Genomic DNA, 15720 nt, shown 5'->3' with positions numbered 1-15720 from the left:
CCAGGGAGAATCCTGGAGGGCACTGAAGTGAGAGCAAATCCACCTTGCAGTGGACAATGGGCAGCACCTGGCAGAAGACATCCAAGAGTAAACAGTGGAAACATCCAGGAGCAAATCAAACAAGCAAGGGTGCTGTCCGAAGGCATGAGCGTTGGCCATTTAGGGGTTCAGCCAGCATGACTTGTTCTGCCCTCCCCGTCCTCGATCTAGGGCCTTTAGCCATGGGGTCTACACCTGCAATGCAGTTTGTGATTGGGATAGTTGGGGTGGTGATGGGGCACACACTGCTCTTGGCCATGAAAGAGGCCTGCCACCTGCCATAGATTTTTCTCCCTACTCGACCACCACGCAGGACATGTAGGTGGCCCCCTGCCGTGCCACTTATGCCTACTGGGCACTGGCAAGCAGCTAGCAACTCTTTGCCCACTCCCCAGACAGGAGGCCTCTTAATGTTACTCATTTCATCAGCCTCTGAAGGATGAAATGATTTGCCGGCTCATCTCTTATACAAACTTGTGACCCGCAGCTTGCGCACCAATCTCGGCTTCAGGTTCATCACCCAACAGCAGTACCTTACAAATGACACTCAAAATATCTATTCTGTGGATGTACCTACTGAAGGATAGGTGAACGAAATAAGGTTGGAACATGAGAAACGCAATTCTGGAGAGGAGTGCAGAGTGAAATCAAAAAGGAATGGCGGCACTGCTCCAAATTATTTATTATCACCATCATTTCTCTGGGAAGCCTTCCAGGCCATCATTTCTGAGCTTGTCTGCACACAACTAGAGAAAGGGGACAAGACATATGCAAATGAATCTTGGTGCTGCAAGGTGCAGTCCAGCTTTAGTTACTAGGTCACCTCCCCTCTGCAGGGTTAACAAAAGCAACGCAACCGTAGCCATGATTTGGCTTTGTGGCCTAGCAGTTCAGCCCGCACTGCTCACATTGGTGGCAAGACCAACACCGTTTTGGACATGGAATGGTTATGATGGATACAAAAAAACCTATAGAGACCAAGTAGGAATACCAGGTCACACACCGCTCTCAATGGGGCCCAGACAAGGGCTAATAATCTTTCAAAGTTTGTACTTTTGATACCTGAAAAAGAACTACATTTTCAAAGTAAAAAATAAAAAGGAGTCTGTTGATTTTTAAGTAGTAATTTATCCGAAGAAAAACAAAGCTGTCACTAATTTCTTCTTAGTGCGGGAGCGGTTGCCGCAACTCCTGTAATACAGACTAAAGCCAATGCATTTCAGAAATTATTTCCTTCTTCAGGGCAAGTCTAATCAATTGCACGTAAATTACATAATGCACCAATGTCAGCATAACAATTGCATATATTTGTAAAAATAATAATGATGTCAACATACCAGTCAGTAGAGTTTCCAAAGGAATTTACGACAAATAAATGGAAAGAAATAATGAGTTGATTGTATTGTGAGTAACAAAAACAGAAAGATATGTGAGGAACTGTGGTTACCTTAATAGTGTTGCACAGACGAAAACGTTTGTTGTTAATGCCCACTGCAGCATGGGTCACAACGATGAGCTGTGGATACAGCGGCTATATTGTTAAACACAATTGTGTTTTTGAATAGAATCTGATGAAGGGAAAGGACCAGAGTGAGTAAAACAGCGTGACAAGCAAGAGTTTCCAAAATGGTAGTTTGCAAATATTGCGATCGTGTCTCGTACCTCTGAGCACACGGAGTGTGTGAGAGCTCCTGCGTGCAGTTGCCGGGCAGAATCTCGGACTGCCGTGTTAGGCGGTTGCCAGGACAACAGCTCATTTATGCTGCATGTGACCATCTCACGCCATTAGGTGGCCGGTGGTCATGAAACGAAGTGTATAGCAGGTGCAAGCCTGCATGGTTCAAAAAAGTGAATAATTCACGGGCATACCTGCATGATGTCCTGTGTGAAAAATGTATTTAGCCCAAAAAAGAAAATCAATGGAAATAGAACATAGAAATAGAAAATATACTCTAGTGTTAACGGGACCACAATAGGGTCCGACGTGAACAGAAAGAAAACAACTTGACATATTGAAATACAAAAAGCAACATACAATTAATAAAGCATAAAACATGACAATTAACCTGGAACTCGTTTGTGGCACTCCTATTTTGGGATAGTACACATCTCTAACTAGTGCATTAGTTTGCATTTGAAAAGATGATAATACATGGAATTACATGAAATCAGCAATGAATGAAAGTACGACACAACCTCGTCGCGGGTGGTGTCGCCCATTACAGGCGGCACCTTGGGTCCCAGACCAGGGCCCGGGACTTGTGGTGAGGTTGTTGTTGGGGTAACACAGGATCCAAGATGGTACAGGATATGGAAAACATGTTAGTCAATTGCACTAGAAGCAGAACAGTGTAAACAACAAACATCACGCTTGCAGTGCATTTACACGACATTGGGATGAACAAAGATGTCGGGATATTTTAAATCAGATTCAAATGTAACAGTGGTAATTTATTTCTTCATTCAAACCATTTGGGACCAGACTACAAAGTTTATCGATCCAAAATGTTTCCCTTCGGTTTAGGCGTAAGCCTAAATCCTCGTGAGGGTTATTTCAGGTTAAGACCTCCAAAACCAGAAACTTAATTTGTGAAAGGTTGTGGTTATTCACGGCCCAGTCGGGCCACGGCTGAGTTTGGTCTGGAGTTCCGGATGCAGGACCGATGTTCGTTCCACCGTATCTTAGCAGCTCTGGTGGATTGGCCCACGTAGTATTTTCCACAAGGGCATTTAATGCCATATATGATGTTGGTGCAGTCGCAGGTGCCAAATGTCTTAAGAAAAATCTTCTTGCCTGTTCGTGGATGGAAAATAACATTCCCTTTTACTACGGAGATGCAGTGTAAACAGGGGAATGTACCAGTACGTTGTGTGATCAATTTTTTTTTAGGGGGTAATCTTGTCTGTACTAGTTCATCCCAGAGGTTCTTACTTCTCTGAAAAGCAAACACTGGTGGTTCATTGAACAGATTTTGTACTCTCGTGTCATTTTTGAAAATACTCCAATGTTTTTTGATTGTCTTCTTGATTTTGTTGCTTTGGATGGAGAATTTCGACTTCAACTCCCTGAATCGGTTTCTTCTTGGTGGTAGCCTCGTTGAAGGAATTTTTCTTTCATTACAAGTTGTTGTGCAATACAGTACTTGTAATGAAAGAAAGATTCCTTCAACGAGGCTACCACCAAGAAGAATTGGACTCGGCAGTTTAAAGAGTCAACAGCCTAGATCTGGACACTTTATTATCCGCTTCAAAGAAACCAGTCAGTAGTACCCCCTAAAAAATTGATCACACAACGTACTGGTACATTCCCCTGTTTACACTGCATCAATTGCAACTCCGGAGTAAAAGGGAATGTTATTTTCCATCCATGAACAGGCAAGAAGATTTTTCTTAAGACATTTGGCACCTGCGACAGCACCAACATCATATATGGCATTCAATGCCCTTGTGGAAAACACTACGTGGGCCAATCCACCAGAGCTGCTAGGATACGGTGGAACGAACATCGGTCCTGCATCCGGAACTCCAACCCGAACTCAGCCGTGGCCCGACATTGGGCCGTGAATAACCACAACCTTTCACAAATTAAGTTTCTGGTTTTGGAGGTCTTAACCAGAAATAACCCTCAGGAAGATTTAGGCTTACGCCTAAACCGAAGGGAAACATTTTGGATCGATAAACTTTGTAGTCTGGTCCCAAATGGTTTGATTGAATAAATTACCACTGTTACAGTTGAATCTGATTTAAAATATCACGACATCTTTGTTCAACCCAATGTCCTGTAAATGTACTGCAAGCGTGATGTTTGTTGTTTACACTGGTCTGCTTCTATTGCAATTGACTAACATGTTTTCCATATCCTGTACCTTCTTGGATCCTGTGTTACCCCAACAACAACCTCACTGCAAGTCCCGAACCCTGGTCTGGGACCCACGGTGCCGCCTGTAATGGGCGACACTACCCGCGACGAGGTTGTGTCGTACTTTCATTAATTGCTGATTTCATGTAATTCCATGTATTATCATCTTTTCAAATGCAAACTAATGCACTAGTTAGAGATGTCTAGTATCCCAAAATAGGAGTGCCACAAACGAGTTCCAGGTTAATTTTCATGTTTTATGCTTTATTAATTGTATGTTGCTTTTTATGTATCTCAATATGTCAAGTTGTTTTCGTCGGACCCTATTGTGGTCCCGTTAACACTCAAGTATTTTTTCTATTTCTATGTTCTATTTCCATTGATTTTCTTTTTTGGGCTAAATACATTTTTTCACACAGGACATCATGCAGGTATGCCCGTAAATTATTCACTTTTTTGAACCATGCAGGCTTGCACCTGCTATACACTTCGTTTCGTGACCACCGGCCACCTAATGGCGCAAGATGGTCACATGCAGCATAAATGAGCCGTTGTCCTGGCAACCGCCTAACACGGCAGTCCAAGATTCTGCCCGGCAACTGCACGCAGGAGCTCTCACACGCTCCGTGTGCTCAGAGGTACGAGACGCGATCGGAATATTTGCAAACTACAATTTTGGAAACTCTTGCTTGTCACACTGTTTTACTCACTCTGGTCCTTTCCCTTCATCAGATTCTACTCACAAACACGATTGTGTTTAACAATATAGCCGCTGTATCCACGGCTCATCGTTGTGACCCATGCTGCTGTGGGCATTAACAACGAACGTTTTCGTCTGTGCAACACTATTAAGGTAACCACAGTTCCTCACATATCTTTCTGTTTTTGTTACTCACAATACAATCAACTCATTATTTCTTTCCAGTTATTTCTCGTAAATTCCTTTGGAAACTGACTAGTATCTTGACATCATTATTATTTTTACAAATATATGCAATTGTTATGCTGACATTGGTGCATTATGTTATTTACGTGCAATTGATTAGACTTGCCCTGAAGAAGGAAATAATTTCCAAAATGCATTGGCTTTAGTCTGCATTACATAAGAGTTGCGGCAACCGCTCCCTCACTAAGAAGATATTAGTGACAGCTTTGTTTTTCTTCGGATAAATTACTACTTAAAAATCAACAGACTCCTTTTTATTTTTTACTTTGTACTTTTGATACCTGAAAAAGAACTACATTTTCAAACTTTGAAAGATTATTAGCCCTTGTCTGGGCCCCACTGTGAATGGCTGTGTGACCTGGTATTCCTACTTGGTCTCTAGCTTTTGTTGTAATTTTAAGTCAGGGTGTCTCCAGACTTGTCACAGCCAGCTCCTTCTGAACTACAGTTTGCATACTTTTACTGTCACATTGACTTTAAGATTTGAAAGACTTCTAACCCGTGGTGCCCACTCTCTTCTCTGTATGATGGATACAAAACCTTCCATACATTCATTTTGGTTTTTAGTTTGCCTCCCTAAATGGACAAGGGTATGCAGAGATGTGGGTGCCCTGCCCGTTACGCCTAGAGAATCAAGCTACATGGCACTGATTAGGTACAACAAGAGCACGCCTGGAAATGTCAAACAGTATGGACAGTTTCCAGATGTTCTAATGATCAGGCATTAGAATGGATATTGCAGACCTACAGACTCTATGCCTGCCTGGTGAGCACCACATTGAGCTTCTTAGAAATTAATGTGATTCTTTAATGGGAAGGCTTTCCAGTTCAGAAACGGAAAAGAAGCATGAGAATCCTTCCTGGGTTCAAATAGAGAACACTAGGCCCAGGGTAAAGGTCAACAGGTTATGGTCTCGAACTTAGATGTGCCATACCTGGACTAGTGCTACAAAGGTAGCAAACAGTCTAACTTGCAGATATGTTTCTGAATAAACTTTTGAATTACTGAAGAGAAACAAAATGTACACCAATATATGGCCCATATTGAAAGTTTAAAAACTCCCTAAGCCCTGTCCAAGTTTTCAGCCTTTGTTTGCAGGATGGTAGCCAGATACTCGGGCTGCTCGTTTTGCACATGGCTTCCTTCATGTGCCATTTAGTTTGCTATTCCGTTTAGAGATCTTTATGTGTTTCTCCTGATCCCCTTGCAATCCCTTCTCACTCAGTTCTATTTATTTTTTGCTCTACCATGTCACTGTAGTTATCTGGGAATGGTATGTTGAGTGTCTGATCTTGGTTTGCCAGGTAAATTGGAGGTCATTTTAGTTCTTGATTGCATCCCCATGGTTCCGGTCAGGGTTCTCTTGGTTGCGCACACCTGCACTCAGAGTTCCTGTCCTGAAAGAGAGAACTCGGACCAGAAAAAGTAGTGGGCGGCATCATGTGACAGAGTGGTACTCTCAAACATATTCAAGGCACTTGAGGGGGGGGGGGTCTGGGACTATCCCTCCCCCCAAACTCGCACTCTGAACATCTGGGACAGGACTGGTAAGTTTCCTGCCCTATGCTGGGAGAGGTTCCCCCCCCCCCCCCCATCTCCTGACCACCCTGTAACAATCGAAGGATAGAATAAAGGCAATGAAACTGCCAGCTTCCTTCAACTAAACCAACAGAAACAGAAGCGATATCTCTTACAGCTGAAACATCAAAAGCAATAATTTGAAAGAAGACTACAGTACCAGAAATAACTACCATCAGAACGCTTACTAATGGCAAAGCAGTGGGACCAAACTGTCTACCAACTGAATGTTATAAATAATTTAAGAAAGGACCTCGTTGCAAATTTGAATGGATTTGTTTGAACATATAGCTCCAGGTCCACCAACATCATATGAGACAATACTTGTGTCAAAAAAAAAAAAAATCCATTAGAACTGGTTTCATATTGGTTAAGTTTGCTTCTGAATTCTTGCTTCAAGAAAGAGCATACATCTGGGAGATAATATTGCAGATTGTAGCTCAGCCACTCAAACTCCAACATGGATTGACAATGCCAGTAAATATCAAAATCTACTCCAAAGACAGAGCCTTAACGCAGGGAAAATATGATAAAGTACCATGGACCTACTTATAGGCTACTACAAGGCCAATACATTTCCCCCTCCCCCAAAATAAAAGCACACTACAAATCCTATATAATAAAATCACAGCTAAAATGGTAACATTCAACGGTTTCTCCTAAATCCTTCATGGGATGGCCTATGTCACCAGGTTAATCATTTTTTTAGAACCTTAAAACACCACCATTAGAGAAGATGCAACGATAAAAGGATTTCAATACAACAAGCTTTGATTACATTTTATTTATATGGCGCCGAAAGCCTGCGGGCATCGGGGCGCAAACTTACATACACACAATTAAGACAAACAAGAAGGATGGGACACTGTACGCGATAACTGCGTAACAAATCATGATCTGCCTGGAACCTATGTTTCATTTGAAAAGGTGAGTTTAAGTTTTTCCTAACGGTTAAGTAATTAGGCTCTATTCTTAAAACGTAGAGGTAGGTTGTTCCATATATTTGCTGACATCACGGGAAAGGCCCTGCCCAGACCTTTAGATCGCTTATGGGCCAGAACCATGATCTGACCGAAAGCTTCAGATCTCAAGGATCTTCCGGTACATATGGAGTGAGCTTTTCCTTCAGGTAGGCTGGGGCTTTCCCATACATACATTTATGGACAAGAGTCAAGGTCTACATAGAGCAATAAATGCTAATTATACTGTACTTTACTCAAATGGCGACAAATGGCAACTAAAAAATAATAAGAGCGGATTCAAACATTTACATCAATAGTTTGATTTCAAATCAAGAACAAAGAATGTCCTGGGAAATGGATCTCTTAGTATTAGGATTGCGCTCTGCACTGCAGGAGGGGTGCAACCAAAGTGATTAATCCCCAACTGAGTGCTAGAATGCTGGCTACGTCACCTTTGCCCTCCATCCAGTTCCCCCCCGCCCCCTCGCTCAGAGACACCCCATACCCGCCACACACACACTGGCACTGTCCTACTAATGGAAAGGGTTTGGGGGGGGGTCGGGCGGGAGATTATTCAGGGCTGCCTGGAATTAGTAGACTGCATCCCTGATAATTGTCCAAGTCATGAAACCGATGAGGACAACAGAGGTAGGAACCGTAGTCACATCTCACCCTCAAAGAAGAAACAAGGTTTCACTTTCTTCCAAGTAAGAGCACGAAAGGATTCTGTTAACAAAATAATGTCAGTTTGCTTTTAGCTTACACTAATAATACATTGCCCATTATACCTGAAAGTTACATTTAACTGGCTTCTTTCATAATTGGCATTTTCAAAAACCCCTCACGGTTGTAGCAAGTAAGGTGCCTTTATGCTGTATTGACTAAGGGTGCGTAAATATGGTATATCAAGCCTCCTATCCTTTCCAACCCTTCCAGTTAACACAATGTATATTGGGGAGGGATGACATTTTTAAAAAAACGAATACACCTAGTTTATGTAATAGGAACCAGTATGGCAAATAAGAAGTTTGAATAAACTAAAATGAAAGTCGTCAGTGTGCATTTGATTTTAAACTCTGTGCATAGAGTGCAACTGTTTTAATGGTGTGTGTGTATATAGAGCATCATTTCCCAACAGGTCAGAAGGCCAAATCACTAGTGCATTCAGACTCCTCCACTTAGTCCGGCTCCTTGGCATCATATGTACATAATGAGAAAATATACGATGGCTCTTGAGTAGGTATTCAGAATAATGGCACTAAAAAAGAAAACAGCAAGATCTGCACCAAATTCCAGGCGTACCATATGACCAACCTCTCGAGAAGTACCACATTACATTTTAAAACTATCAAAACTGTCATTTACAAATATTCCATGGCAAAGTAAACCTATCATGCAAAGATTATCCTAATCATCACAAAAATATGACCAACTTACCGTATCCTTCCACCCGACCGCTCTTGAATTCTCCTTCATATTTCATGTTGTCAAAACGGGTGAAGACTCCTGTGCCCTGGAACTTACCCTGAACAAATTCCCCTTCGTACCTGTAGGGGTGACATCAGGAAAAGCACTGAGTGTGATGTCCCCACATCACATAATAATCATCCAATATATTTGGGTGCCTGTGCTATGGGGTGGCACTTCACAAGTGCCAGCGCATGCATCATCTTAGCATACACAAGTGAATAAACTGATGTTGAGAAGACCACCGATCCACGTTCATGGGACGGACAGACGCCCACTTTCTAAACTGCCAGGGTTTGAAATACATTTCTTTTAAAGAGCCCCCATCATGCAAGATGGAATATTTCTTTCGGCAATACAAGTTTAGTATTAGCATCATCTTAGGAAAGTTGGTCCAACACAACAGGTATCGCTGATTTGGTCACTTGTAAAAGACGGATGGAAAACAAACTTCTGAGTGGAAAACCTGCAACGGAATTCGAAAGTCTGCCGCTTAATCTGGTTTTCTATGGACTGCTAGCAATTAGGAATGTAAAACTGCACATGCTTACATCTTAAGTATTGGAATAACAGATGTCTACGTCTAAACGGGGCAATGCATTGGCGTGAATTACAATTAAAACGTCGTATTTGAGCATTTTATCGTTTACGCGTTTAAGACAAGATCATATTCATAGTGAAGTGAATTTAATACACTTCGCGACAATCCATCATTGAGTTGCTCAAGACACCAAAGAAGATTCATATATTGTGTACAAATATGGTTGATAGTTAAACAACCAAAGAATGAAACTAACAGTTTAAACAATGACAGTTTAAACAATGACAAGGGCCTCTATGGTATGACACATTCAGAGAGCCCCGACTCTCAGCCAGCAGAGTTTTGTATGTCAATGTATTAAGCGCACATCTACTACAAATAGCACCAGGCTACTGAGGAATGCAAAGGTCTTTTGTTAGGTCTATGATTAAAAGTCATTTTGAAGGGGAAATGTCACGCGTCGAAAAGCTGATGCTCTCAACTGCCACTGGAATTGCCAAAAGAAACATCGCACAACTGTGGGGCTCCGAAACAACTCCACAGTATGACCAATGGATAGCTGATATAGACGCTAGCATCTTAATGGAACGACGAGTCTACCAAGCAAGAGGCTGATAAATATGGGGGAAATGGGAGCCAACGCCATAACATACGCACAGTACGAACCACTGTACTCCGCTATGCAATCCTACCATCGCTCCCAAGTGCCGCACAACTACCGATCATCATCAGCACCCGTATGAATTTAGCAAGAATGTGCCAAAATTGACTTTGTACCTGAATATCTAACGCAACAGCTGTTCATAATGCTTGCCCATATGTATGCATGGTAATATTTGTGTTAATGTATTGAACGTGCCCTTTCCCTTTTGTTGTATGCAAGGACAAAATTCAATAAAATGTATTACATTTTTTATTTTTGTAAAGTCATTTTCTACTTAGCTGTATGCTGAGCATTTGGATGGGCATTCTTCAGAGACGCAACAAAAAGTAATGGAAATAGTTTGACAATAAGTGGTTTGTTATCGACTATCGCTAGAAAGTGATGGTAAACTACCATTGATTAATACAAAAGGGAGTAGAATGCTTTAGAGCCCTTTGGGCGGGGCGAATAGAAACAATATAGTCATTGGCAAAACCAGCACTTTCTGGATTTGGTTAAAGTAACTCCTACTGTCATACAGGATTCTGCGGTTTATAGTGATATTTTCGAATTCAATAATTTCGAATGCCCCCCAACCCCCTGTTTTTTTTAATGCTTTTTTTACTAGCCAAACCCCAAAAAAATAAAATAAAAAAATGACGACTCCCCCCCTCCCCCCGACATTTATTTCCGAAATGAATGCATTCGAAATTATAGATTTAACATTTTAACGCCACCTGCCTTTCCCAGGTATTGCACATCACACCCCATATATATTTAAATCTTTACAATATTCTTTGCTCCATCTGTTTATGGGTTAGATTTACCAGAGGCAGCCAAGATGAAGCAAGGGACAGCTAGAAAGAGGAGGACATAGAACACTTCCTGGCACTTCGGGATATGCGTAGATCCTAGGTCAGGGCAGATCTGCATGGGGGGCTGGTGGGGGCGGAGAAGAGGAAGGAAGTCGACTGCTTGGCTGGCGAGACTGGCGGTGCATGAAGTGTGAGGCAGCATTTCAGAGGGTTCAGGCTGTGACAAGTTCAAGCTTCAGCTCTCAGGAGTACTCAATCCTGCCTTACAGACTGCATGAGACCCGTTGGGGGTGGGGGTGTGGTCATCAGCTTTCGGTGTATGGTCAGTCTCTTCTGAGCTCGGAGCAGGAAGGACCAGTGTGCGCCAAATTACCATGGTAGGAGTTTCATAACACCTAAATCGGACAGAAGACATTCCATTTGCTGCACATAAGATTTCAAGGTTACCCATCTCTGCTCAATGCACCGACCATCAAGTGTTGTTTAAATTTACTAACAAGATTGAGTTCTCTTTCTTGCACCAACCTTGAACCATCCGGAAAAGCCAGCACGCCAAAGCCACTGAATAGTCCATTTTCAAACTGCCCACAATATATGGTTCCATCAGTAAAGATCAGCTGACCCAAGCCGTGCCTGCGGCCTGCAAGAAAAGAAAGAATGCTGAATTTCCCAGGCTGTTCAATAGGGCTTTAGTCCAATTTTGGTCAAATGCAGATCAATTCACATAGCTAACATATTCGGAATTCCCCCTGCCACATGAAAGCCTCAAAATAATATTCTGTACAACAATACATTTTGGCAGAAATTCCAAAAAGTTTAAGGGTTGGGTTTATTGGCATCCACTGCTCAGAGAAAAATGCATTTGTGTGGCAGTGTGGATTGTTGGTGTCTTTTGGTTTCAGTTGATTTTTTTTCTTTTTCCTTTTTAACCAGAAGCGATTTGTCCGTTTCACTAGTCATGAACTCCAATATCCCATCACAAATAGATCCATTAGAACCCATTTTTAACTAGTCAATAACATGTCCATCAAGGAAACCCTTTTGACACAGGTGATCAGTGTGTGGAAATCTTGCCTTGTGGCCTCTCCCAGTACATGCTCCCACCGGCACATACTTTTGGCCTAGTTGCAACAGTGTAAACAGCCTTAGGGGTGGGGGGGCTGGGGGGCTAAACCTGAAATTAAAGGTGGGGAGGTGTGGGGAGTGTGTGTGTGTGTGTGTGGTGTATGTGGGGGGGGTGTATGTGGAGAGGGTGGGGGTGTGTGGAGGGGTGGGTGGGGCTGTATGTGGAGGGGTGGGACATGTGTGGAGGGGGTGGGGGATGTGTGGGGGCATGAAGGGTGTGGGATGGGTGTGTGTGTGTGGCGGGGGTACGGGGTACATTTACCAACAAGCAGAACTCCCCTACATCACCAAACCACATCTCAGCAGTCACCAGCAGAATGGCTGCACTGGCTCTGTTGAGCACGATTACCTTGCATTAAAACTGCATTTTGCAGTCACCAAAATAATGGCTGCGCCGTCTTACCAGCCATTCCATAGGGAAAGATGAAATGCAGAACACCCAGAGAATTGCTGCCAGTATTTTCTTCATTTGCACCAGAGAAAAGAAGTCAAAAGGCAGCACTGCTATGCTGCCAGCTCAAAACTTTTGACTGAAAAACAAACTATTCCGACGTTTAAAATGACTGCTCCCTGATGCTCCTTTTCATCTTGTCAGCAGTACACATTCTTGTTCCAGTAAGATACAGCTATTCCCATCCATATTCAGGTTGTGCTCCAGCAAATGGGGGCATTTCTTATTGAATGACAGGTTGTGCCAGGCAAGATCTGTGAAATAGCAAAGAACTTCACTCCAAGCCATACGCAAAAATGCTTTACTTTTGCAACACAATATCACAGACAAACTCTTTACAAAAAGCAGTCTCTCTCTCCTAGCTCATGTCAGTTTCAAAGGACCTTTCATTTGAACAGATGCCTGTGCATTAGAAACAGGACTGGGGCTTTGGAAAAGTTCCAAAAATGGATGCAAGGAACGCCGCATTGTAAAGTGACAGCCAGGGAAAATTAACCACGTGTAAAATGGGCCCTGTCCTTGCACAGAAATGTGATGGGAGTTTGTTTTAAAACATATATAGGATATTTAAATCCAACAGATTTGCTTCCTGGGAACAGGACCTACCACCCGCACCCCCCAAGTGGACAGCCCCCAGGGCATATGAATAGCTAAGGGTGGAGGATCTTGTACCCTCGTCAGCCAATGTAGCAGTGCTCCAGCCTGGGACAATGGATTTCCAGGACACCTAGGTGTGACTTTCTGGTAGTACCTCCCCTCAACTCAAACTGAAGAACTTCCATGACAACAATGGGCTCAACTGACCAGAACCTGACATTTGGCTGTGGCCTGGAAAGGAATGCCCTAATTTGGAAAAGACTGTTCTTATTTAATAAACTTGACTTATTTCTGCAACCGGAAAACAAAGTAATGTGGAATTATAACTGTGGGAGGGCCATGGGCATTGTAAGCACACACCATAAAACTGATGTCATATCCCTGAAGTCCAACCGGCTGACTGGAAGGCGGTGACAGCCAGCCCTGACCAATCCAGTTGTTAGAGGCATGTCAAGCCAAAGGTCTGCCTCCATAGTAAATCCTGTGATGTCATCCACCTTATAAAAGGTGGAGGCTCAGAGAGACAAAGGACTGACTCTGACTTCCCGCTTAAAGGCATGGTCTAGTAAAAAATGTTATTGTCCCTACGGGTCGGCCATGTTTTTTTAAGCCTAAGTGGCCCGATTTTAGAAAACTTTCCTTACCAGAGTTTTCGTCCATTAAACGCACGCGAAAACAAGCACCAGGAGCCGCCATTTTCTGATAATCCTATCTTTTCCCTGATCGCCCTGGCTGACCTGCTTTTGCGGCACTAAAATCAATTCTCCCGCCCCTGAGCCTGACATTATCAAAACATTCATATTCCCCGCCTCTCTCCGTGACGTTACTGTGCTACGTAGGCAAACGCGCCCTGTCGTCTTCTACGCGACTCCACACAGAACCCGGAAACCAACACAGACCATCTCACAACACAGCGCGCCACAATTCGGAATATGAAACTGTACTTTAAAATCAAACAGCAACACGGTACATTTGGTAAAGTACATTTATTTTACATTAAATGTTTAGAGAATATTCAGCAATTGCCATATGAACTCCGAAAGCCATTTATTTTCTTTTATCTGTATCCGCAATAACTGTTCCATTTCATCTTGAGTCACGCGCAGTTCCTTTATGGTACACAGGGTGTTCATTTTCGTAAAAAGAATCACTTTGGAAGCACGGTGAACCGCAAGGCTGTTCCATCAACTAGGCACTAGTCCAGCCTAAAGGTCGATATGTTGCTTCTAGCCACTAGTACAGCGTAAGGGCATGTGGGCCCTTGGCGATCGTCCCATAATATGGCGATCGTGCTCCAGTTGTTGACACGAAGCAGCAGGTGTCTGCTGAAGAATCCATCCGCCGGTGTCTCAAACAGATGGCAGTGGCAGAATGGTATCAAATACCCGTTATGAAAACAAAAAAATGATAATTAGTCTCGCTAACCGAACTTCATTAATATTACTCATTTCATTTATTACGGCCGATCAGAAACTATTTGCTTGCAAGGATAGTTCAATGGAGTATGTTCGTCTTTAAAATCAATGCGAAAAGTAACGAGATAAATCGAGGCCAACACACAATGATAAACGACAGTTAGTCTACATGCGTGAGGAATGATATGATATATGATATGGCATTTGTAACGCACCTATACTCAAGTGTTTCTAGGCGTGACGAGGCAGGTGGGGAACAAGGGCAGACAGACAACGATCCTACTAGGCCAGGTGTCTTTCTGATCGCGCATAGGGAAGGGCTGTACATGGTTAGTTGAATACAAATTAAATAAAAGGGCCAGCTGGTGGCAAGTGCAAGGTAAATGCCGGGAGAAGGGGCTGAAGGATACAGAGACAGTCCCGTAGTGCAGGTAGGCAGTGCAGGGAAAAGTGGCTGGGCCAAGGACCGAGATCGGTGAGACCAGTGGACCTGCATGCCCATGTGCCCACTACGAACATGTTTTACTTGCTTTTCCTAGCTCTTCATTCATTTATTCATTCATGCATCCATTCATTAAATCTTCATTCCGGTATAAAAGCGTGTAAAGATTTACTTACATTATATTTGAAATTTCCATTGTGTCTCTTCGTAATGCAGTCTGTAAAACAGACCGTGCTCTTGACAACGATTTTTCGTATACTGACCTAAAATGAAACTCGGTCTAGTTTCTGAATTTTCTGCCTTATCGTCTCTTACATTATTGCGCACTCCCTTCAAATGTAGTTCTTTCGGCATGGTCCCCGTCTCAAGGTCAAAAAACAATAGACCCTTATACTTCCAGTGCGACTTGTGGGCCTCATCTGGGCGCTGTCCTTCGCATTCTTTATTTGCAACATCACGTAGTATAGGCATCTGTGAGAACTTGAAGTTTAGAATCCATCTATGTAGTGCGCCTCAATGTGCAAATGCGAACTGGCTTCTCTCCCAAATGCCACGGCCCGCTTGGCTGGCGCGTTCTAAGTGCCCCAATTTTGTCCCCGTTGTCTGCGAGCTTTGCAGCCCAAATTGAGACATTTAATTTTTTGCGGAAGGTCAGGGAAAGTATACAGTACAACAGGAGTAGAGTTAAAAGTGAGATTTATTCTTTGTTTGTTTTATTATTTGTAATACGCAAGCCTCCCCTCCGTTAACAGTGCGCAGCATTTACATTTACATGAGATGAGAAATGAGAAAAATATATACATACACATGTGAGGTGAATAGAGAGAATTCAAAGATAA

The 15720-nt window shown here is 42.9% G+C and overlaps 1 protein-coding gene across 3 annotated transcripts in view; it reads right to left on the bottom strand.

The window, feature by feature from the left end:
• The window catches only part of MORN4 (MORN repeat containing 4), a 141156-nt gene that overhangs the window by 15486 nt on the left and 109950 nt on the right, over window positions 1-15720 (bottom strand). For all 3 annotated transcript variants that reach the window (XR_011268720.1, XM_069611567.1, XM_069611568.1), the window contains exons 3-4: window positions 11377-11491; window positions 8823-8932 (exon numbers count right to left, since the gene is read on the bottom strand). Coding sequence is in view for 2 of the 3 variants with exons in the window: in XM_069611567.1 (XP_069467668.1) it covers window positions 8823-8932; window positions 11377-11491 (225 nt within the window). In the remaining variant the exon portion in view is untranslated. The remainder of the gene's footprint in view (window positions 1-8822; window positions 8933-11376; window positions 11492-15720) is intronic.

Source organism: Ambystoma mexicanum, chromosome 8 (genome assembly GCF_040938575.1).
Source record: "Ambystoma mexicanum isolate Mex_15411 chromosome 8, UKY_AmexF1_1, whole genome shotgun sequence".
In the NCBI taxonomy this organism is placed as follows: Eukaryota; Metazoa; Chordata; class Amphibia; order Caudata; family Ambystomatidae; genus Ambystoma; species Ambystoma mexicanum.
Note: the sequence above shows the minus strand (reverse complement) of the source record. Positions and strands in the feature narration are given on the sequence as shown.